We start from the raw sequence: 23,036 nt of genomic DNA on the forward strand, positions 1-23,036 counted from the left end.
GCTAAAGAAAAACAAAAAGGTGAGGGGGGAAAAAAGAAAACATCTCTCCCAGGTTCTGCAGATTGACCTGTCGAATGGTCTTCTTCAGGGTTTATCCATATAATGAATTTAGAGAATAGCTTCAGAATAAAACATAGGGGCCTCCATGATCCTTTCTGCACACACATGTGTCTTGTTTTGGGTGTGCCATGTGTGTGGCCTTAGGAATTCCCTATTTACATGGATACAAATGTCCCCTATTCCCTAGGAAGTAATTTCTTTGTGGTCCTGGGCACTGCACTGTATGCCCTACAGCCATTAGTCCCTTAAGAGTGGGTGCCAAGATGTCAAAGGTTTCTGTGATGTAATGTCCAATACTTGGCTTATAAGACAAAATTCCTTATTTCAAAGGTTGCCCTTGCCTCTTGTTTTAGCCTTTCCCTTTCTTGGTTACTCATCCTGTATCTTCTGCCCCTACCCATGCTGAATTACTCGGACCATATCCTTGCCATTCTGAGAAACAATATAACTTAGTGGTTAAAAATGAAGGTTTAGATTTAGGCTTCTGTTTTCAATTCCCAGCTCTGCCACTTACTAGTTGTATGACTTCTGGAAGAAAACTGTACCGTAGTTTTCTCATGTGTTCTAATACAAATGTGGTAATAACATTAGTGACCCATAGAGTTGGGAAATAATAAATGAGTTAATATATGTAAAGCTTGCTCATTAAATGCTAGGTTTTCATCATAAGCATGATAAGAAAAATTCCTTCACCTCCATACCTTTACCATAGGGGTTCTTAACCTTTTTGTTCCATGGACCACTTTGCCAGTCAGGGGAAAACCACAGACCCTTACTAAGTCCACACTATACTCTGTATTATTTAATAAACATATCACATCTACACCAACATTTCCCCACAAGAAAAATGTTTGTTTGTTTTTTTCTTAGTTTAAATTCAAGCTCACGGACCCCATAAAATCTTCCCATGGACCCCTTGGGGGTCCATGGATCCCTGGTTAAGAACCCCTGCTTTACCAGTTGTAATCCCATTTTCCACAATGTCATCCCCCCTCACTTTGCCAGTTTAACTTCTCTGTAAAGACTTTGACCACGTGTTAGCTAATTTAGGAAATTTCCTGACCTGTAGAGTTTCTTCCTTCTTGTAGAGTTGTTCATTGTGTTCCCACCCGACCTAATTATTTATATTTATTTGTTTACTTGTTTGTCTCCTTATCTGGAATGGATGATTTAGTCTTACTCATTGTTATATCCTATGCAAAATTCTAATTACAATGGAAGAACTTTTTTTTTTTTTAATTTCTAATTTTTAAAATTTATTTTAAACAACAAGCGTATCCTCACAATCTTGGAGATTTGAAGTACAAAATCAAGGTTTCAGCAGAGCATGCTCCCTCTGAAGTTTAGGGTTCTGGTGGTAACTTGCTAGCAGTTAGTGGTATAACTCAATCGCCTTTGTCACATGGTCGTCTTTTCTCTCTTTGTAGATGAAATTTTAGTTAGTAAGGAATTTGTGAAGAAAGGAAAAGTTTTTTTAAAATGTAGGATAGCATACTCTTAAAATAATGGAGTGACATCACCAAGATGGTGAAGTGAGATGCTCCAGGGTTCCTTTCCCCTGCAGAAATCTTTAAAAGACTAGTAAAAACTGACAGAACCATCTTTTTTAGAGCTCCATAAAATAGAGTTGTAGTAACTGGGCAAGAAAACCGGTAGGTAAACCTTGTGCTGTTGCTAGTCCTCCTGCCTTTCCCTCCTCATCTTGGTCCAGAGCCAGTGTGGATCTGATACCTGGTCCTGGCTCTAGAGAAAGTACGCAGCCCCTATGAACATACTGGGATGTATATATTCTGCGCCATTCTATCTGGTGACAACCTGAGGACTGAACCAGGAAACTCATCTCTGGCTTGCCCTGGATGCAGAAGCAGCTTGTGGGTAACTAAAACAATGTAAAAATCAAATCACAGTAGCCTAGAGCAAAGGATTACTGCCTTTAAGACATAAGATAGAGTGCCCAGGACTGTGAGGAAAGACTGTTTCCTAAACTGTGCATTTGGATCCATGTAAACCCAGACTTTGAATGCACCAAAGACTTAAAAAAAAATGTTCAGAAAAGACCAGAGAGGACCCTGGATTTTTGCCTTGGGCTGTTCTTCAGGTTATTTGGCTGACTCAGTTCTGAAATAGAGCACCCGCCAACACAGAACCAGTCTGCAAAGAATATGAAAGGCATTTTGTTTGTTTGCTCCTGACCTTCAAGGAAATTTGTCATAACACTAGCTGGATACAAATTTAAGGAACATACACCTCAGGGGCTAAATTCAAGTTAACAAAATATTCAGATGTCCAGTGTGCAAGGAGATTTGAAGGCATGTAAAGATATGGAAATGATGCCCATCCAAAGGAACAAGAGAAAACATCAAAAACCATCAACAAAGATGTCCAGGCTTTGAATGCACCAAAGTCTTAAAAAACAAAAAGGTTTTAAATATGCTTAAAGGGCTAAAGGCAAACAGGGACAAAGAAATAATGCTTATTAAGATAATATATGAACAGAAAGAATTTCAATGAAAGGGTAGAAGTAATAACAAGGAACCGAACAGAAATATTGGAGCTGAAGACCACAATAACTGAAATGAAAAATTTCCTAGAGGGGTGTACTGTAAGGTTATATACATAGCCAGGTATGTCAAGGATGACTAAAACCAGAGATGCATTATGAAAGTTTATTAGCATTAATAGGTCCTAGGGCAGAGAGGAATAGCACACCTCATAGAGTCATATGGGAAAAACATCAGGAGTGTAGGCTCAACTTTTCTGTTGAGGAGGAAAAGCTTGTAGTGGACCTGGAGGCTCTGCTTTTATAGTGTTATGTAGGTGGTACTGTTGTGGTTTGTCAAGTAAGAGTGGGGATTTATTTTAATTCATAAACAGTTGACCTTGTGGTACCTAAGAATTGGGATCTTGGGATTGGATTATGTTATCTATTTGTGTTGTGGAGCTATTAAAGGTGAAGGATATTTTCATATTAGCTGGAGGTGATGGCCAATAAGTCTGTAAAGATGGGCAAGACTTCCAGCCAAGGGTAAGTGACTCATTGTGTGATGTTAATCTTTTGTTTAGTGAGGTTTTGTAAGCATTGTTTGACTCACATAGTGGTATAACAATCATGGGATTTGTCACTCACAGTTTGGCAGTGTGGTCTTAATTGCTGGGTGTTTCCTGGAAGACAGATGGCATTTTCAGGGAAGTAAAATTGGAAAGGGGCAAAAGGAGGGTAACATCTCTGAAGATGTTGCTAGATATCTGGTTAGGAGTAGGAACAAGGATAGTATGGCCCAAAAAACTAGGGTCTGATAAAAGCCAGTCCTTGAGGTGGGGAGGGGTGCATCATCTCCAGCAGTGCACTCTTAGGCTGGAGCAGTGTTGTCTGAGGTGAGATTATCTCCTTCTTCGAGTTCTTTGGGCTGGGTTGATGTCACCTGTGCTAGCCAGTCCTTTGGACTTCCCAGTTGACTGACTACTAGAGAAAGGTGAGGGTCAAAGGGTCTTGGCTAGTAGCACACTCTTGGGCCATGAGATCCAGGATTTGTTTTAATCAACCCCTGCACATGCTGGGCTTACAAATTTCTGTTAGTGTATTGGGATGATCAGGGATACATTTATTCAACCTCTGGGCTAATTGGTGGTTAATTTGGGAACATTTTATCTAGACAAGGTATAGTTTTTCAAAACATTTATAAGCTGCATTGATGGTGGTCTCATTATTAAAGATCAAAAATCCAGGGCTGTTCCTACCAGTATCAAAGGGAGAGCATATGCTTTGTAACAGCAGAGACTTGAGTTGGGGTAGATGGGTAGCCAGTCTATGGCCACTTCACCAGGCAGTATTTGGAATGTGTCTGTGGGCCATGTTGTTTAGGCATTGATGCCATTGTATCCATTTTTTATAAAGGCCCCTTTTGGGTGATGATTTACCCATGCCTAGTGGCATGCTGGCCTGAAAATAATGTATTATTGTTTGCCAGTATATCTGTTTGCCCAATTGTGGGGACTGTGTTGGGCCCCTGTGTTTGGTTGCTGTAGGCCTCCCCTGTTATATTTGGTTAGGTCAGCAACCCAATAACTCAGGCCAGGCATAAGAAGAATATAAATCATAGCTTTGGTGAGCAATTTGCATTTTACCAACTTTAGTGTTATATTTCCAGCAGTTTAAAGTAGCTGCACCACCACCCAGGGAGAGGTGTTGGTATTTAAATACCTTTCTGGCTCCCTGGGACATGCATGGTATACTCTTTCAGTTTCATTTTTGCCTAGTTTTGTCATTTCTGGATGTGGCTAACATCCACCAGGCTAAGTTTGTTTTCACCTTATACTATAAACCACACATTGTACCAAAGGACCATTGTGTGGGTGTGTGGCTTTAATGTTGTCCTCCTATAAAAAATATGGAGAGCAAGGGTTTAGTATCCATCCCTTATATCCTGTTTTATAGCCCCATGTTTTATATAATCTATTCAGAGTGTTCACTCAGTGGCTTTCATTTTCTTCAGTTGTGCTGTTATCACCTCAGTCAATTTTAGAACATTTTCATACCTCCTTGTTTCACCCTATAGTTGTCTCAGAATTGATTTATCTTCTTTACCATTGTTGCAGAATATTACTGTTAACTATGGTCCATGAGTTACAGTAGTTGTAATTTTCCCATGTATCACTATATTCTTAACACTTTGTAAAAGAACGTTCTTATACTTTTAATGACAATTTTCTCCACCACCAAAATCACTATTATACATACCCTAGTGTATGTATAACATCTTAGTGAGCTAAGGCCTCTAATCTAAAATCCATTCTTGGAATGGTGAGTAGTACCAATTCTAAAGCATCTTGTTGGGGCTCTCCCCAGTGGAAAGTAGCAGATTTCCATGTGATTGTTCTATTCTGTTAGGTGCTGTGCTGAAGTAAACTTGCATTTTATGGTGGTGGGAATCTGTCTGCCCTTGAAAGATGATACCCATGAATTTGTTGGAGTTTGATGGGCTTTATATTTTATGTAGTACTGTTGCCCAACCTCATTTCTGTAAGTCATGTGTGAGTGTGGCTGGGTCATCTCTTAGAACCTATTTAGAGTTGCCCTTTAATTGAATGTCATTTCTACAGTGAGAGTATTTAGTAAATTTTTAATGATAATTTATCACGGTTTTGGCAGCAGCAGTTCAGATTCTTTTGGTATTGGCAGTGAGTAAAACATGTTGGCCAAATCAATCATAGCAAAGAAATCTCACGTGTTTCTTTGTATAATATTTTCTAATACATGATGTTAGGAATAGAAGCTTTCATGGGTAGGGCTTGTACATTAAGGCTGTTAAATAATTCCCAGTAAATCTCTCTTCATTGATAGAGGCTTTAAGAATTGGCAGAATAGGGCCATTGTATGGGGAAATTATAGGTATGATGACTTACTTTTTTAGGTGATTTTGGATCACAGGCTGGATCCCCACACTACCTTGTTTCAGGCAGTATTTTTGCATTTATCATATTGATTGGCAGAGGCAGTTCAAGAGTGTCAAGGATTTGTTCTTATTCCAGGTGACTTATTAAAGCATCAATACCTATGACAGGGAAGAAGAGGAAAAAGTGCCACCATTAGGGGTAGCTGTTTAATAAGAATTGTTTCATAGTCCAGTTGGGGGAGGGGGACAGGACTGGGCCTTTGATATGTGGAGGAGAAGGAGGAGGCAGGAACCCTCCAGGAGAGGACTTGTGAATCCCCTCCTATGTCAATAGTTCTACCCAATACATAGCCTCGCAGGTTGTATGAGCTGTGCTGCCTGATAATTCAGGGTGGGGGTGCCCCATGTAAGAAAATTTTCCATGACTTGTGTCAAAGGGTCCTTTTCAAGGTTGCAGATGAACTTTGGGATCTCTATAGTCTGAATGCTTAAAGAAATGATGAACTCCATTGTAGTATCCCAATTTTCTTAAGTAACAGTAAGACCGTGGCAGTTGTTTACCAGTTGGAATCTGTCTTGGTGATAATAACCACTGTGGATTTTTCCATGCCATAATTAGGGAGGGGCTGGAAGTCTTCAGTGATACTGGCCAGTTGCCTCAGTGGTAATTTGGACCTCAAATTAAAGACTCCTTTTTTTCCTTTTAAAAGAAAACAAAATAACCCAGTCTTTAAGGAAGAGTATGAAGCTCTAGCCTTGTAAAATTATTTATTTTAGTTTGAAGTTCTTCCTTCCCTCCTGTGACCTTTTGGCAGGATACATAGTAACTGGAAGCACTTGTGAGGTGCCTTCCTGTTGTACCCTGTTTGTAGGCAGTTGCTTCTCATTATAGGGTGTCCCTCAGGTGGGTCTGGATCAGCATCCAGCAGAAAAATGATAGTCAGGTTACACCTAGGTAGGGTTTCCAGTCTCTGGGCTCTGAGGAGGAGTGCCTTTTCATGTGGTAATTCGATTTTGTTTAGGTGCCTAAACCTGTTGTGGAACTGTTTCACATTTCTTTATCAATTCATTGACCTCTTCCCAGCTTTCCTGCTTCTTGCCTGGGACATTTGTCTTGTGCCACGAACCACCATAAATGCGACCCACAGTAACCCATAGGATTGGGAACAGAATGTGAGAAAAGCAAGGGGTGAGGCAAAAGTCATCTGGCAGCATGACTCCTTTTGAGGTTCCGTAACAGTTCCTGTGTAAGGAATGCCCGCCCACCAGGAAGGCTCAGGAGATTGATGGGGATTAAAAGGTGTGTGTAACTTGGACTCTTGAGCCTAGTGTACCCTCTGATACAGAGGGTGGTATGTGAAAGGTCTTGCAGCCCTCCTGTCACACTAAGAACATGACTTGACAAACCAGTCCTAGTGATTTTTTTGCTAAGGGTGGGAGGAGGTCTGTTACCCATTCCACTAGTGACAATGAACTTCACTTACTAGCTGGGGTCCTTTCCAAGTAAATAATGAAGCAGCCTAGGCTTAGGAGCTCTGGAGGGGAACAACAGGAGTTACGGCTTTCTCTTGCCAACCAGGAACTGCGTTAGGCAATGTTGTGGGGTCCCAGGAACTTCTTGGAATGGGATGTGTACGATATACAATTTAGGGTAGAAGTCATGACAACTGTCAAAATAGGCAATATAAATCAGGGCAAAGTAGCATGCATGACACAAGCCAGCATGACAGAGAGCCCTCCCAAATAGTTTTGCCTATTCCAGAAGCCAGTGTGCTAATTTAAAGCATTACAAGACATGTCTGGGGTCTTCCATCCACCAACTATGCCAATTGTAAGGTTCTTTATAGTCATGGAAAGGATGGGTGATACCAGAGATGTATGAAAGAAAAATTTATTAGTATTTACAGATTCTAGAACAGAGAGAAGTATGTGTTGCACGTTTACACAGGAAAACATGCCAAGAGTGTAGGTTTAACCAAGCAGCTGGGGAACAAAAAGTTATCGTGGACCCAGGGGCTATACATTTATAGTGTTATATGGGTGGAATGATAGCAGTTGGTTAAGAAGAGTGGGACTGGGGATTTTTACTTTCATGGGTGTATGAACCCAGGTGGGATGTGAGGAGGAGAGAGGTATAAGCTGTTTATTATGTAAGCAGGTATTGGGGTGGTCACTGAGGGACCTAATAATAGGGGCTAAGATGCTGAGGCATTATGCTGATGCAAATCCCCTTTATGTTATTGCTGACCTTGGACGTGCTGAGGTAGCATGATGGTGTGACAAAATTCCCAAATTTATTTTAATTCAACATGAGGGGTTCAACCGAAGAAGCTGGCAGAAGAAAGAATCAGTGAACTTAAAAGTGAGACAATTGAAATTGTTCAGTATGAGGAGCACGGTGAAAAAAGAACAAAAGAAAACAGCCTGAGAGACCTGTGATATGCCACCAAATGTACCAGTGTACAGTAGCATTAGGGGACAGTGTATGGTAGGTAGCATTATGGAAATCTCAGAAGGAGAGAAAGAGGCAGAAGAATATTTCAAGAAATAATGGCTGAACACGTCCTAACTTTAACTGTACGTTCAAGAACTCAGTGAACTCCAAAACAGAATAGATTCAAAGATATCCACACCCAGACGTTTTAATCAAACTGTCATGTGCTAATGATATGAGAATTCTGACCGCAGCAAGAGAGAAGCAACATGGTATGTAGAGGGAAGGCTCAATAAGATTAAATGCCCATTTCTTGTCAGAAACCATTGAGGCAGAAAGCAGTGATATGACATTTACGGTGCTGGAAAAAAATAATTGCTAACAAAAAATTCTATATCTGGTGAAACTGTCTTTCATAAAAGAGAGTTTCAGACAGTCCCAGATACAAAAACTGAGGGAGTATATCACCACTAGACATGGCTTACAAGGAATGCTAAAGGAAATTCTTCAGATTGAGAGGAAAGGACACTAGACAGTAGACTGATGCTGTATAAGGAAGTAAAAATCTCTGATAAAGGTAACTACGTGGTAATTAATTACAAATGGCATTACTACTGTATTTTTGGTTTGTAAAACCACTATTATTTCTTACATGAACTAAAATGACAATGCATAAAAAGTAATGATATATCTATGGCTTGGACACGCAATATATAAAGATGCCATTATGATAATGACAAAGGTGGGGGTATGGAGGGATTTAGAAACATAGTTTGTGTGTGCTAGTGAAGTTAAGTTGATATCAAATCAGAGGAAGTTGTTATAGATGTAGGTTGTAAAATTTAAGCCCTATAGAAACCACAAAGACTGTATTTGAAAAATATGCAAGAATGAAATCAAGAAGGGATTATAAAGGACTTGCTATGAAAGATCAACTAAATACTACAGTAGGGAATGATGGAAGAATTCAGGGACAAAAAGGGAATGTACAAAACCCAAATACAAAACCCAAATGGCAGAAGTCCTGCATTATCAGTTAATTGCTGTAATATAAATGGATTAGCCCTCCAGGCAAAAAGCAGAGATTACCAGAATGGATTAAAAAAGCATGGCCTAACTATATTTTTTCACAAGATACCTTAAATTCAAAGAACAAGTTGGTTGAAAGAGAAAGGATGACAGAAAAATACTCCATGCAAATTATAACCAAAAGGGAGCTAGGAGTGGCTAAAGTAACATCAGATAAAATAGACTGTTACGTCACAACTGTCACAAAGAAGGACACTATATGTTGATAAAAGGGCCAGTTCATCAGAAGATAAGAATTATATATGCACCCTAATAGCAGAGCCACAAAATATTTAAAGTAAACATTTATGAAGGGAGAAAAATAGTGTTCAACTTAACATAATGGATAGAACATCTAAGATGAATATCAATAAGGAAATAGAAGGGGAATGGCTATAGCTCAGGTGGTTGAGCACCTAATTCCCATTTACAAGGTCTTGTTCAATCCCCAGTGCCTCCTAAAAAAAAAAAAAAAAGACTTGGACAATATAAATCAACTTAGACCTAGACCTATAGACGTGTATTGAATATTTACTCAACAATAGCAGAATAGACATTCTTCTCAAGTGCACATGGATTGTTTTCTAATAAAGACCAAATGAGACCTCGCTTTGAGACTAGGTCACCAAACTGGTCTCAAGAAATATAAAAATATTTAAATCATACAAAGAATGAAGCTAGAAATTGACAGAGGAAGGACTGGAAAATTCACAAGTATGTGGAAATTAAGCAATACACTCTTAAACACTCTTCTTTAATGAACTGAAGAAATAAGGGAAATTAGGAAGTAATTTTAAGTTGAATCAAAATGAAAACACAGTTGTTTTAGTCTGCTAGGCTGAAAGCAATTTACCATGAAATGAATTGCTTTTAACAATGGCAATTTATTAGCTTACAAGCTTACAAGTTTTGAGGCCATGAGAATGTCCAAATCAAGGCATCATGAAGGCCATGCTTTCTTCTTGAAGACTGTCTGCAGGCGATCCTTGACTCCTCTGACAAATAGTAAGGTATATGGTGGTGTCTACTGGTCTCTCCCTTCTCTTCCAGGTTTTGTAACTTTCAGCTGCCTGCCTCCTTGGCTTTCTCTCTCTATTCATCCCATTTATAAAGGACTACAGTAAGAAGATTAAGGGCTACACTGTGCCAGGCCTTAATTGAAGTAACCTTATGAAATGGGTTTATGCTCGCAGGAATGGATTAGTGTTAAGAACATGATTTTCTGGGGGTACATACTCACTGCAGCAATACACCAAAACCTAATGGGATGTAGCAAAGGCAATGTTCAGAGGGAAACTTGAGCAGTAAATGCTTATATTAAAAAAGGAAAACAATATCACATCAGTATCCTAATCTCATTCCTGAAGGAACAAGAAAAAGAGCAAACTAAACACAAAGCAAGAAGGAAGTAAAGATTAGCGTGTGTAAATGAATGAAATAGAGGATAAAGAAACAGAATCAGTGAAACCAAAAGTTGACTTTTTCAAAAGCTTAATAAAAATCAACAAACCTTTAGCTAGAACAACAGAGAAAAATGAGGATGCAGATAACTAAAATTAGAAATGCAAGGGGGGGGGGCGGGCGGGGAATTACTTCCAACCCCCAGAAATAAAAAGGATTGTAAAAGAATTCTATGAACAATTGTGCACCAACAAATTAAATAACCTAGATGAAGTGGACAAATTCTTAGAAACATGCAACTTATCTAAACTGACTAAAGTGTAAATAGAAAACCTTAATGGATGCATAACAAGCAAAGAAATTGAATTAGTAATTAAAAAACCTTCCATCAAAGAAAATTCCAGGACTAGATGGCTTCCCTTGTGAATTTGACCAAAACATTCCAAGAAGAATTTCACCAAAACATTTCAAGAAGAATGAACTCCAATTCTGCTCAAACTCTTCCAAAAAATTGAGGAGGGAAAGAAAAGAAAATTACAGACCAATTTCCCTTGTGAATATAGATGGAAAAGTCCTCAACAAAATACTAGCAAACCAAATTCAGCAACACGTTAGAAGGATTATACACTGGACCAGTGGGATTTATCCCAGGAAGTCAAGAGTGATTTAACATAAGAAAATCAATCTCATATATCATATTAATAGCAAAAAAGCATATATATCATATTAAAAGCAAAAAAACCATACAGTCATCTCAGTTGAGGCAGAAAGGCATTTGACAAAATTCAGTACCCTTTCTTGATTAAAAACACCCAGGAATGGAAGGAAACTTTTTCAATGTAATAAAGGGCATATATGAAAAACCCACAGCTAACATAAAAATACTCTTATACTTTAAAAAACAATTTCAAACAATAGCCAGAATTTTATTTATGATAAAACCCTAGAGACTTTGCTATTTAAACTGCATCTTTCTCAAAGTTACAGAAAACATTAAAGGACTACAGTAACAGTGCAACCCCCAAATCAAGAAAATGGCAACGTAAGAGCCGTTCAATGAAGATTCCAGTGCAGATCCCTGGTCCTGGTTCCAGAGGATACACAATAACTCTTGTGCACATACTGGGAGAATGTATGTTTTTCCCAACCTGTCTGTTGGTGACTTGAGGGACTCACCTTCCTAAAACTTGCCCTGCATGTAGTAGGCAACTCACAGAACTCTCCTGTAGAATGCTGTGGGAGAGCAGTTAAGTCATGCTGTCTGGTACAAGGGATTGCTGGCTGTATTATGTACAGTGCAGTGCCCAGTACCATGGAGAAACTGTTTCCTAGCAAACAGGGGGCATTGGAAATGTGTAGACAGGGAATTCCCAGGTCCACACGAGCATGCCCAAAACAAGATGCAGACACTAAAAGGATCAGGGAGGCCCCTAGACTTTGGCCTTGAGCTGTACTTAAAATATCGAGGTAACCGGCAAACCTCTCTGGTACATTTTTTTGGGTTACTGCTCATCTCTCCTGTTTTAAATAATGTACTGTTGAAATCCTTGTTTTTATGAAATTGACCACATTGATGAAATTCTGTAGTACTTAAGTGACAATCCCTGTATAGAGTGCCCACTGTTCCCTAAGGACTCCTAATATATTCTGTATCACATGTGACTCTCTTGCATGGGACCCAGTGAGGTTTGTTGTTCTGTACATTAAATGTTATTAAATCATATATCTCCTAAAGGTCACAACCTTAAACCATGTCTTGGTTAATGAGTCAAAAAGTTCATGGAGTTCTGATTGTACCCCAGCTATTAAAAATTTAGTAGTCTAATGAGGAGCAGGTGTAGCTTAGTGGTTTGAGCACAATGCCCTGCGTTCGATCCCTGGTAACTCCAAAAAACAAAAACAAAAAACTTACAGCCTAGTTAGCAGTAGAGGCATGCGTTAATTTGAAAGTCCAAAAAACTTGGGGAAATATTTATGCTATAAAACAAAGGTATTTCTGCAGAATTCTTTATTTTATACTCTAGGGAAGACAGTCATCTTGTCTTCATTTGAAAAGTAATTAATGCCATAATTCCACAGTTGAAAATATTTGACGTACAAACTTTTAAAACAAATTTTGACTAGTTTTGTCATTAGCAGTTCAAGATAATCAACTTTTAATGTACTTTATTAATTCTAATATTAACCTCTCAATGCTTCTTAAGTAATAGGAGTGAAACATCCACATCTGATACCATAGAAACTTACCCAGAAAATACAAGGTAAGCTTTTGAAAAATTATGCTGCTTTATTAAATAATATTTATCACTTTATCAAATAAGGACTTTTTACCTTAAACCTTTTTTTCTTTTATTTATCTGAATTAAAATAAATTTTTTTTTGTTTTTTTTTCTTTTTCTGTTTTGTTGTTGTTGTTGTTTCCCCTTAAACCTTTTTATTTAGTTAAATCAGAAAAAATGCAGTTGGTACTTTAAGGGAACTCACATTAAATTAGAAGAGTTTAGTTATCCTTTTTCACTCCAGTCAGTTTTCCTCCATGCGTTCAGATAGAGTTGTCAATACTGAACCTGTCCCTTGGCTGAAATTCAGAGTTATTAAAACCTAGTGATGCATGATGACCAAAATATTTTGAAGTATTTCATTCTCGTGATTGTTGCTTTTGGTTTTCACTTAACTAGCAGTTTTTGTATGTTTGATTCCTAGGGACTAGGATCTTCTAAAGATACAATATTGATGTGCTAAAGATATGATATTAATGAAAATGTTTTAAGTGCTTTAAATTTTAGGTACGGGCTTTTAAAACTGTGAATCACCACAGGATATTTTAAGTTTTTGGGTATCCATAGTGACATCTGTTGCCAGCATGCGAACTACTGTAATTAAGTTTTTTGGATCTAACTACTTAATAAATGGAACTGCTAGGTTTTTTGTTCTGTTTTATTGCATTGAGGCATTGTGAAAAAATTTACTGAGGTACTGAGGGCACTCTGAATTGGGAATGTTTGGAAACTTCTATTTTTCATCATTTATTAAAACTGTTAATTCTCGTATAATAATCATAACAGGTTATTTTAAAAGAAATTTAAAGTAATTGGTCAGAAAACAGCATTAATTTTATATGATTTCAATTAAATATACATCCTTTAAAATTGCTTTATAGTTCTTCTGGGCATCCCACCTTTAAATGTCCCTTGTGTCAAGAATCAAATTTTACCAGACAGCGTTTACTGGATCACTGTAACAGCAATCACTTATTTCAGATAGTTCCAGTGGTGAGTATGTTTAAGACAGTCTTCTGCTTAGATTAAACCATGATGTTCCATTTACTTCATTCATATGAATAGGGTAGGTAATTTATTTAAATTTGGGCAGGGACATTATCAATACAGTAGACATTTTATCAACAAATGACTCATGTCTGTAAAGCAAAATGAGATATTTAAAATTCTAGTAGCTCACATTATAACAAGGTTGATGCTTAATGTGTGGATAGTATAGGAGAATAGCCTGGAGAAGAGGGCAATAATGAAAGGTGAACCAGGAATTCATTATTGAGAAGTGACTGAATCTAACTCTTTTTGGGACTCGCAGTTTTTTGCTCTATAGGATGCAGACAACTGGATTTGGTCACATGGATCTGGTGCCAGTGAAAACATATAAGTAAGAGTAAAGTCTGTAGTATTTTAATTTTATCTTTGCAGGATCTAGTATATGAATTCATAAAGCAAAGAGGGGAAAGAATCATACTTACATGTATAATTCTTTTTTATTTAATTTGAGGGTATGAGTGGTTGAAACCTCTTTGATGAATTGAGGGAGATAGATCTGAGTGCAGGGTTTCAAACGTTGTGTTATTGGTCATTCAGTTCTCAATTTGGAACATGATTTCACAGGTAAGTGATTTCGTTTATATGGAATAGGAGAAACTGAGCTGGAAGGGATATGCCTTTTAGCTGAATATTTTTATAGTTAAGTTTTTTCAGGAATAAGGATAGAACAAAAATTTTATAAATAAATAAGGTTTGTAGATATTTCTAAACTGTCCCAGTGAATGTACTTAGAAAAAATTATGAAAGTATATGCCCCTGTTATTTAGGATGCCCTTCAGTTCTTGCATAAGACTAAGGGAGTGATATCAACTACTTTGCTTATTAGAAGAGGGTCATTTACTGTTACATAAACAAATATAGGGTGCCAAAGACACCTCCAAGAAAAAGCTTTCTCATGTCTATATTGGAATACTAAAATTGTTTTTGTTTCTGCATAATATTCAATATATTATAAGCTTTTGGTGAGTTCATTTACTAAAGTTTCCTTTTATCTCATTTCAGTATGTTATCTGTTCACTTTTTAAAATGTACTTCACTTAAAACTATGGGTACAGTTTAAAGTTCATTTTTGTTTTACTTAAAAATGAAATGCCAGGCAATCATTTATATCACATTTATGGTATGGATTAAATGAGATCACATACCAGTTACATTGTAGGCAGTCAATTAATGATACCTATCATTATAATTGGTATTATTAAAGGGTAGATGTGGAGTTTCTATTGAAACAGTTGTGTAATTGGAGATTTATAAAGTACTAGAATACCTAAGAACTCTCTCTATTGTATTGTGTTGAGCGTGATTTAGCTAAGATAATTTGGTTGGGAAATGATCTAGTCATGGAATTTGGTCTCTAGAAATGGTTTTTATATGGATATTTTAAGTGACAAAAGCCTGTGTTACTTTAATACCCTCAATAGTTACATTTGATTATTTCCATGATGTTTTATTTAAAACAATCTCTTTCTCTTAGACATGTCCTATTTGTGTGTCTCTTCCTTGGGGAGATCCTAGCCAGATTACTCGAAATTTCGTTAGTCATCTAAATCAAAGACATCAGTTTGATTATGGAGAATTTGTGGTAAGTGAATTCTTCAGGATTAAGAGAATGCCATTTTTTAAATAACTTAAATTTTTTAAAATTTAAAGCTATATTAATTTTTTAATCTAGATTTGAGTTTTGAAGAAAGCTGTTGTGTCAAACTAGATATAGAGTAAGTTCTGTTTTTAATAGTAAGGGTTATGCTGGTTTATAGAAGTGGTAAAAATTGAATTTGTTGTTGATAAAGGAAGAAGAAACCATCTGATTTACAAAGTTATGATTTATATGAAAACCATCAAGATATAAAATTGTACCTACTAGAAAAATAAAATTAGTACAACATGAAACAGGACGTATTTCTCATGTAGTAATGTATTTCTCATGAATATCTTAAACTCCCTGTACTAGATTTTTCCATCCAGCATGTGGGGGACATTCTTTTAAAAAATGGAGGGAGCTTGATTATCAGGCAAAGCCATGTTGAATTGGTGGATTTTGGTCTCTTGCTTCTTAACAGGGTGATTGAGGGAAGTTACATAGCATAAAAATGGATCCCCAAAGCAAAAAAACATGGGATTGAAATTCTACATCCCAAATGTATCACAATTTTTTTTAATGAAATTTTTTTAACTAGTTGTGAAATTGTATCACACTAGGTGTGAAATTGGTGTCATTAACACCTCATCTAATCTAAGATTTATTTCTGACAAAGAATGGCTGATAATTGTTTCCCAATATAAGCAAGCAGAGGGATAGGCACTTCTGTTAGTGGCATGAACAGAATTTACATTTTTCTTTGCTTTCCAATGTTAAAAATATATGTAATATTTCTTAAGAATGATAGTATTTCATTTTATGGAATTTGTATTTTTTGGTCATGCTAGTTAAAAAATCTATAAAATTCAGGTGTACTCAATTTGAGCATTTTATAAAGTAATGGTAGATTCTTAAATCATCGTGAGAAAGGTTACTTGGGAGAATGTGTATTTAGATAAACTAAAATACGTTTTGTAAACTACTTTTCATCTAATTTTCAAATTTATCTTGTAATAGAAAAATATAAATGCTAATGCTATTTTGGTAAAAATGAATGTAATTTTTTAGTTATTTGATTGTCAGGTGGAATCTTTGGCATATTTTAAAGCAAACCCGTAGGACATCAATTTGATATCAAATTGAATTTAAGATGAGTAGTGTAATAACTAAGATTGAGTGAGCTGCATTTTAAGCCTTATGTTATGGTTGAGAAAATGTTATTTTAAATTTTTTAAAAAAGATTTATTTATTTATTTTTATTCCCCCCCCCCCACTCCCCAGTTGTCTGCTCTCTTGTGTCCATTCGCTGTGTGTTCTTCTTCTGTGACCGCGTCTATCCTTATCAGCCACACCGGGAATCTGTGTTTCTTTTTGTTGCATCATCTTGTTGTGTCAGCTCTCCATGTGTGCGGCGCCATTCTTGGTCAGGCTGCACTTTCTTTCGTGATGGGTGGCTCTCTTTACAGGGTGCACTCCTTGTGTGTGGGGCTCCCCTACATGAGGGACACCCCTGTGTGGCATGGCACTCCTTGTGCGCATCAGCACTGCGTATGGGCCAGCTCCACACGGGTCAAGGAGGCCCGGGTTTTGAACCGCAGACCTCCCATGTGGTAGGCAGACACCCTATCCATTGGGCCAAGTCCGCTTCCCCTGTTAGTTTAAATTTAAAATGAATTTTCCTTCAGACATTTGGCAGTCTTCTAGAGATGACACAATGTTTACCACTTATGATTAAGGGATGCAATTAACTGTATCTCCAATCAATGAATTATTATAAGGCACTGTAATTCTTGCCAGCTCTCATTCTCTGCTGGGCCTTCCTGTTGAAGCAACTTTTTAAAAATTAAAGTTCAGTTATTTAACTTACATTTTAAAGGATAATAATGATAGTACACAAAGTGACTTGAATAAATGAAATGTGTATCAAGATGTTTAACATAGTCGGCAAAGTACTGAATATCTAGTCAAGTAAATTTTTCCTATTAACTTATTAATATTATTGTTTTTAGAATCTTCAGCTAGATGAGGAAACCCAATATCAAACTGCTGTTGAAGAGTCTTTCCAAGTAAATATTTGAAGGCTATAGATATCTCTGCATCTTTGTATCTGCAAGTGCCATCTTTATGGGGAGAACTACATAAAGTCATCATTTCAGTAACTTGATGTGTATATTAATAAAAGTAATTCAGTCTGTTGTTTTAGTTTTTAATTAAAAAATAAAGGTGGGCCATTTAACAACTTCATTTTCTTGATAAATTAAAAAAATAGAAGTTACGACATTAGCTTTAAAAGTATAAAAAGGATTATATCTCACCAATGTGATGGTGAAAAGGGAATCCCTGTTGTACCTTATCTTTTATATGTTACATATTCTTGAATTTTTCATTATTGTGTTGCTTTTGAAATTTGGTACATTTTCTCACATTTACTTTATTGTACACAGGTAACACTGTAGCATATTCTGAAAGATGCGATTGATATAAACCTAACAAATCTGAGCCAGTTATCAGAGTTGCAGAGTGGAAACTTGAAATGTTAAATGGAACAATCCAAAGTAAACTTTTTATAACACAGATTCTAGCTGAAGAATTCAGCTTTAAGAAAATTGTATTTATATAACTTGTAGTATTTTTGAAGACTAGTGAGATTTCTTTAATAAATTTAACTCCTTAAAAAGTGAAAGCTCATTGTAAAGATGTTTTCTTTTTGGTATTAGTAGGAAATATTTATTTCAATAGCAGTATTTCTGATTAAGATAAAACCTTTATTAGAAATTTTCAGTTGGTATTATTCCGTATATATTTAAGTGAGAGGTTTGGCTTTATTTCTCAGTTTAGAAAGTCATTCAAAGCTAAAGATTTACATATATATAAATATATATACATACATAACGTATGTATATATGTACACACATATGCATGCAGTTTGTCAGGTTATATACAGAATTTCTATTATGGATTTTAGAAATGGACAAGCAATATGAGATTGAAGTATTCATCTGATGATTAAAATTTTGTATGTCACCAAATTTTTAGGAAAAAAAATAGTCAAATATAGGTGGTCTAGTTGGCTGCTGTTACTAACCTTAAAAATTGTGTTTTACACACAAATACACAATACCTATTTATATGGTGGTGCTCATTTGTTATTTTCAAAGATAATGTAGGACTATGAAGTAGGTAGATTCTATCAGCAATTCTGTTTCACTACTTTTTAGTCAAAACTAGGTTTGTTCTTAATATTCATTCGTGAGAATCAGAAAGTATCTTAAACTAGAAGGCCCAAATCCCAGAATAAAGGATGAAAAGTGGATTCACTGACATTCCATACTAATATACATTGTTTATGCTTTCTTTATAATAAGTAACTAAAAGAACATAAAAGAAAATCTCAGTAGTTTGCTGCTAATATATACATATATTGTATAAAAAGGTGTATTTTCATTTTGTTAAAACCCTTGTTGACTTTTCTACAATGAACATTTTTAACTTGATTTAATAAAAATGTTAATTTTGGAAGTGGAGTTTTATAAAAATCTTTTTCAGTCTATCAGTAATGACTATCTATAGTAGTAATCACACACAAAAAAGCCATACATCTAAATGAACGTATACCTTTGCTCTTTCATTCTAAAGAGTGATGTTTACTGTGTGCTTGAACATTTTCTCTGCAAGTACATGAATGTAATTTTAAGAATAGCTGTTTAATGAACTCCTTTTTTCTGTTTTTGATTTTTGTGTTTATAGCAGGTTGTGTTTTCATGATAAAGTCTTTCCAGGCACAAAGGTCCCATTTATCTTTTTTCTTTTGTTGCTGCTTGGGTGTAAAGCCTAAGGGACTATTGCCTAATGCAAGATCCTGAAGATGCTTCCCTATGTTTTCTTCTAGGAGTTTCATAGCCCTGGTTCATGAACTCTTTTTCAAGAGACTGTTTGGGGAGTGCATGTTGCTCAAATGGTTGAGCGCCTGCTTCCCATGTAGGTGGTCCTGGGTTCAATCCCCAATACCTCCAAAAGATTAAAAAAATTAATTTTGACCATATTTTTTTTCCTATTTTAAAGCAATAACTTTAGTTTCTTTCAAAGTTTCAGTGTATCAAATCAAACCATACTGGGTTTGAGAACTTCTAAAAAGGAAACCTGTCTATAGTAGAGATTTTCTTGATGAAATTCTATTTTGAAATATTGTGGATGAGTTAAATATTAATAGTCTCATGATTTACTTACAATTTTTATTTAATGAGAACAAAGTTTATTTGTTCATTTCTTGAATTTGAAATATTCTTCGATGATATTCTTGGCCTGAGATTCTTTGCCATAGTCCTTAACAGTCACACAACTGCAACCCACCACTTTATGGTGGTTTCCCTTCGTTGTCAGTTTTACAGAGACCTACCCATTTTTTGCCTAATTTCTTGTTGTCATCAACCTTAATTAGGTTGATTTGGTGCTGAGCACAAAGGGCCTTCACCAGCTTCACATTCGTTGGTTCATCACAGTTGGATGTAAGCGCACAAACATGGGCTTGGTGCTTGGCAGCTTCCCATGTGCTAGGCCGTTATGGATTAGGGCAGTTTTTAGCACCTCTTACAATGCAGTGTTAATGTCCATTAAACCTCCAGCAACAATGCCTTCTCCTCCATGGTGGTGGGTACAGGGGTGCCTGAATCTTGAAATCACAGTAGTCTCTGCCTCCGTGTATATCCACGACAGCAGGGAAAGAGCTTATAAGCTTTTTCATAAGGAAGATACTGACTTATTTGCTATTACCTGAGAACTGAGTATAGAAATGAATGCTTAAAATCTCCCCCTCTTGGGAAGCGGATGTAGCTCACGTAATAGCATTTCTGCCTGCCATAGAGGAGGACCTGGTTTCAATCCCTGGGGCCTCTTGGTAAAAAAAAAAAAAAAAAAAGTGAGCCGAGTGCCTGCACAAATAAGGACACAGCAAGATGATGACACAACAAAAAGACAAAGGGGAGAGTCTAGATGAAGTGCAGCAGTAACCAGGAACTTAGGTGGAGCAGGTGCCAGAACCTCTCTCCACATCAGAGGTCCTCAGGATCAAATCCCGGTAAATCCTAGAGGAGAGAAAAACAGCAACAACAACAAAAAAGAAGAGAAGACAGAAATAGATATAGAAGATCACACAGTGAATGGAAATGGCAAAAACGGCGGGGAGAGGGTAACGGGAAAGAATCTCCCCCTCTTGTCAGTGGATTGAGACTAGAGATAGGTTTTAAAGATTTACAGCTTAAGTCCTATTTTTAATATTGTTTATAGCTGAGGCATAATGAAGGGAAACTATATTAATACTGAAACACCTAAATTCACTATACCCCTTAAAAAACCTATTTCTCAAATTATAGTTCATGCTGTTAAACAGTCTTATTTCAGATGTATTGCTTTATTTTTCAATTAGAAGCGATTTTCTTTTACTTGCATGTCTAATTAAAATTTTGTCCCAGGGCAAACATGACAACATTTAATTCTCTTAGCTCACTCCTGAAAGACATGTCAGAAATAACCACCCCTCCTTTTTTTTCCACTTAAAAAGTGAATAGGAAGACTCTACCACATGCTGATGCTATATGTTGGATTTAACTTTATTAAAACGTATTTTATCTATTTCAAATGTTAGTCAACTTATAAAGTTTATTTTATGAAGTGTCCATGCAGCAAAATTTTTAAGCCCTGTTACTGGGCAGAAGGCTAATTAACTGGGTTGGTTAATAAATCACTTTTATATGGAGAAATTAGCAAGATATCGGGAGCATAGAGAACATACTGCCTAATACAATGTCAGACTTATTTGGCTGCTTAGTAAGTATTATGATCTTAAGTGACTTAACTTTTATAGAAACTCATTAGGGTTGTTCTTCAAATAAAGAATAAACCTGAAGTGGGTGACATTTTAGTAAGTGTAAAAAAGGAGTCACCCAGAAGACATGCAAATATGTGTGGTATAAAAATTACAGAAATATGAATAAAATGTTCATTCCACTATACCATTTAATGTGCAATACAATTTTCTAATTATGCAGTACAATTGATTAAAAATGGAGAGTAGAAATGAGAGATCAAAAGGAAGGTGGGATTATTTCCCAACCCCTACCCTCAACAGTGACTGTCCAATCCTAGATGAAGAGAGTAGATGTTACATTTCCCATTATATATATTCCATTGCATGCTTGATTGACAAGCTTTGTATTACTCTGTACCATACAATTTCCTATGTGATAGGAATTCTTAATATAGTAGTAAAAAGCATGTTGCAGAATTTAAGATGAGCAGGACAAGGGAGAAAATATGTAGACTGATAAATGATTTACATGAGACACAAAGGGGAGGAAATTTCCTTATTTCCATTAAATGGGCAATAATGGTTAAGTAATACTGAAAGTACAAACTAAATAGTACCTGAGTAATCAGCTCTCAGATCAAGAGAAAACTAGAATCATACTTCTGATCACAACTCATCACTCCTCTCCAGACCAGAAATTGTTTGCCTGCATTTAGATTTATATAAAGGTAACCACGGTATATTTTTATGTCTGGCTTCTTTTGCTCAATATTATTGAGCAAAATAATAATATTTATTTATATAATATAAATACATTTTCCCCCCTTCCCCTTCTCCCACCCTGCTGGTTTTTGCTGTTTTATGTTGTCTTCTCATTTTCTGATTCATCAGGATTCAATCCTGGAGACCTCTGATGGGGACAGAGGTTCCCTTCAATTGCACCACCTCAGTTACTGGTTTCTGCTGTGCTTCACCTTGACTCTCCCCTTGTCTCTTTTTTCATGCGTCATTATCTTGCTGCATGACTAACTTGTACGGGGCACTGGCTCATCACGCAGGCAGTCGTGGGCACTTGTGCAGTCATTGGCTCACTACATGGGCACTTGCACGGACACTGGCTTGCGATCTGGGTGCACTTTCTCTTCTTTTACACCAGGAGGCCCCAGGAATCAAAACCAGGTCCTCCCATATGGTAAGCAGAGGCTCTGTAACTTGAGCCACATCCGCTTCCCTCAATATTATTTTGAAATTTGTCTTTTTTAAAAAAAGTCAGCAGCTTTCTGTGATATTTTGTTTTGTCCAGAACGGAAAAACTTAGTATTCTAAAGTTGCTATTTAATCTTTGTTTTTGAAATTTGTATTAAATATATCACCAGTGGTTCTTTGGCATTATGTTGACATCTACACCAAATCTAGGTAAAACTCACTGGTCTCCCTCTCATAATAAACAAGGAAAGCTGAGTGAAGCATAACCAAATGCCAAATAGCCTTCCACCGGTCTTACCTGACATTTCCCATAAGCTCTGTATAGAATGTTCTTTTCAGGGCGTAGGCATGGGATTTTAATAAGTATGTAAGGAGTTTATTTCTGGGAAATAGAGTCAATAGCTGCCAGTTGGAACTAAAGGGGCTGCAAAAGAGGGAGTAAATTCATCTCTGCTGGGATATCACAAGCAACATTTAAAACAGCATAATTTCTTGGGCCAGGCAGCCTTGTTTTGATGATTCTGCAGTTTAATACTTGTGTGCTTTTGTGGACAAATTAGCTTTTCTCTTCAGTGGATTGTTGTGAGGACTGAATGAGTTAATACAGTGCTTGGAATGGAGCCTACTGTCTTTACTATTAACTGTATTCAGTGCAAATCTACCAATGTATTTATTTATATCTGGCATGTCCTACTTCAATCTGTAAAATTCTACCAGAAAGTCTGGAATAATGTTTTTTCTTTCTTTTTTTCCCCCATCTTTC

At 36.5% G+C, this 23,036-nt stretch overlaps 1 protein-coding gene across 2 annotated transcripts in view; it reads left to right on the plus strand.

Annotated features, from left to right (window-relative positions):
* Positions 1 to 18,783, plus strand: part of RNF138 (ring finger protein 138) — a 50,472-nt gene extending 31,689 nt beyond the window's left edge. For both annotated transcript variants that reach the window (XM_004479005.4, XM_058277594.1), the window contains exons 5-8: positions 12,561 to 12,617; positions 13,517 to 13,628; positions 15,160 to 15,267; positions 17,274 to 18,783. In XM_004479005.4, coding sequence (XP_004479062.1) covers positions 12,561 to 12,617; positions 13,517 to 13,628; positions 15,160 to 15,267; positions 17,274 to 17,342 — 346 coding nt within the window. In that variant the 3' untranslated portion in view covers positions 17,343 to 18,783. The remainder of the gene's footprint in view (positions 1 to 12,560; positions 12,618 to 13,516; positions 13,629 to 15,159; positions 15,268 to 17,273) is intronic.
* Positions 18,784 to 23,036: the final 4,253 nt, after the last annotated feature.

This window comes from Dasypus novemcinctus, chromosome 16 (genome assembly GCF_030445035.2).
Source record: "Dasypus novemcinctus isolate mDasNov1 chromosome 16, mDasNov1.1.hap2, whole genome shotgun sequence".
NCBI lineage: Eukaryota > Metazoa > Chordata > Mammalia > Cingulata > Dasypodidae > Dasypus > Dasypus novemcinctus.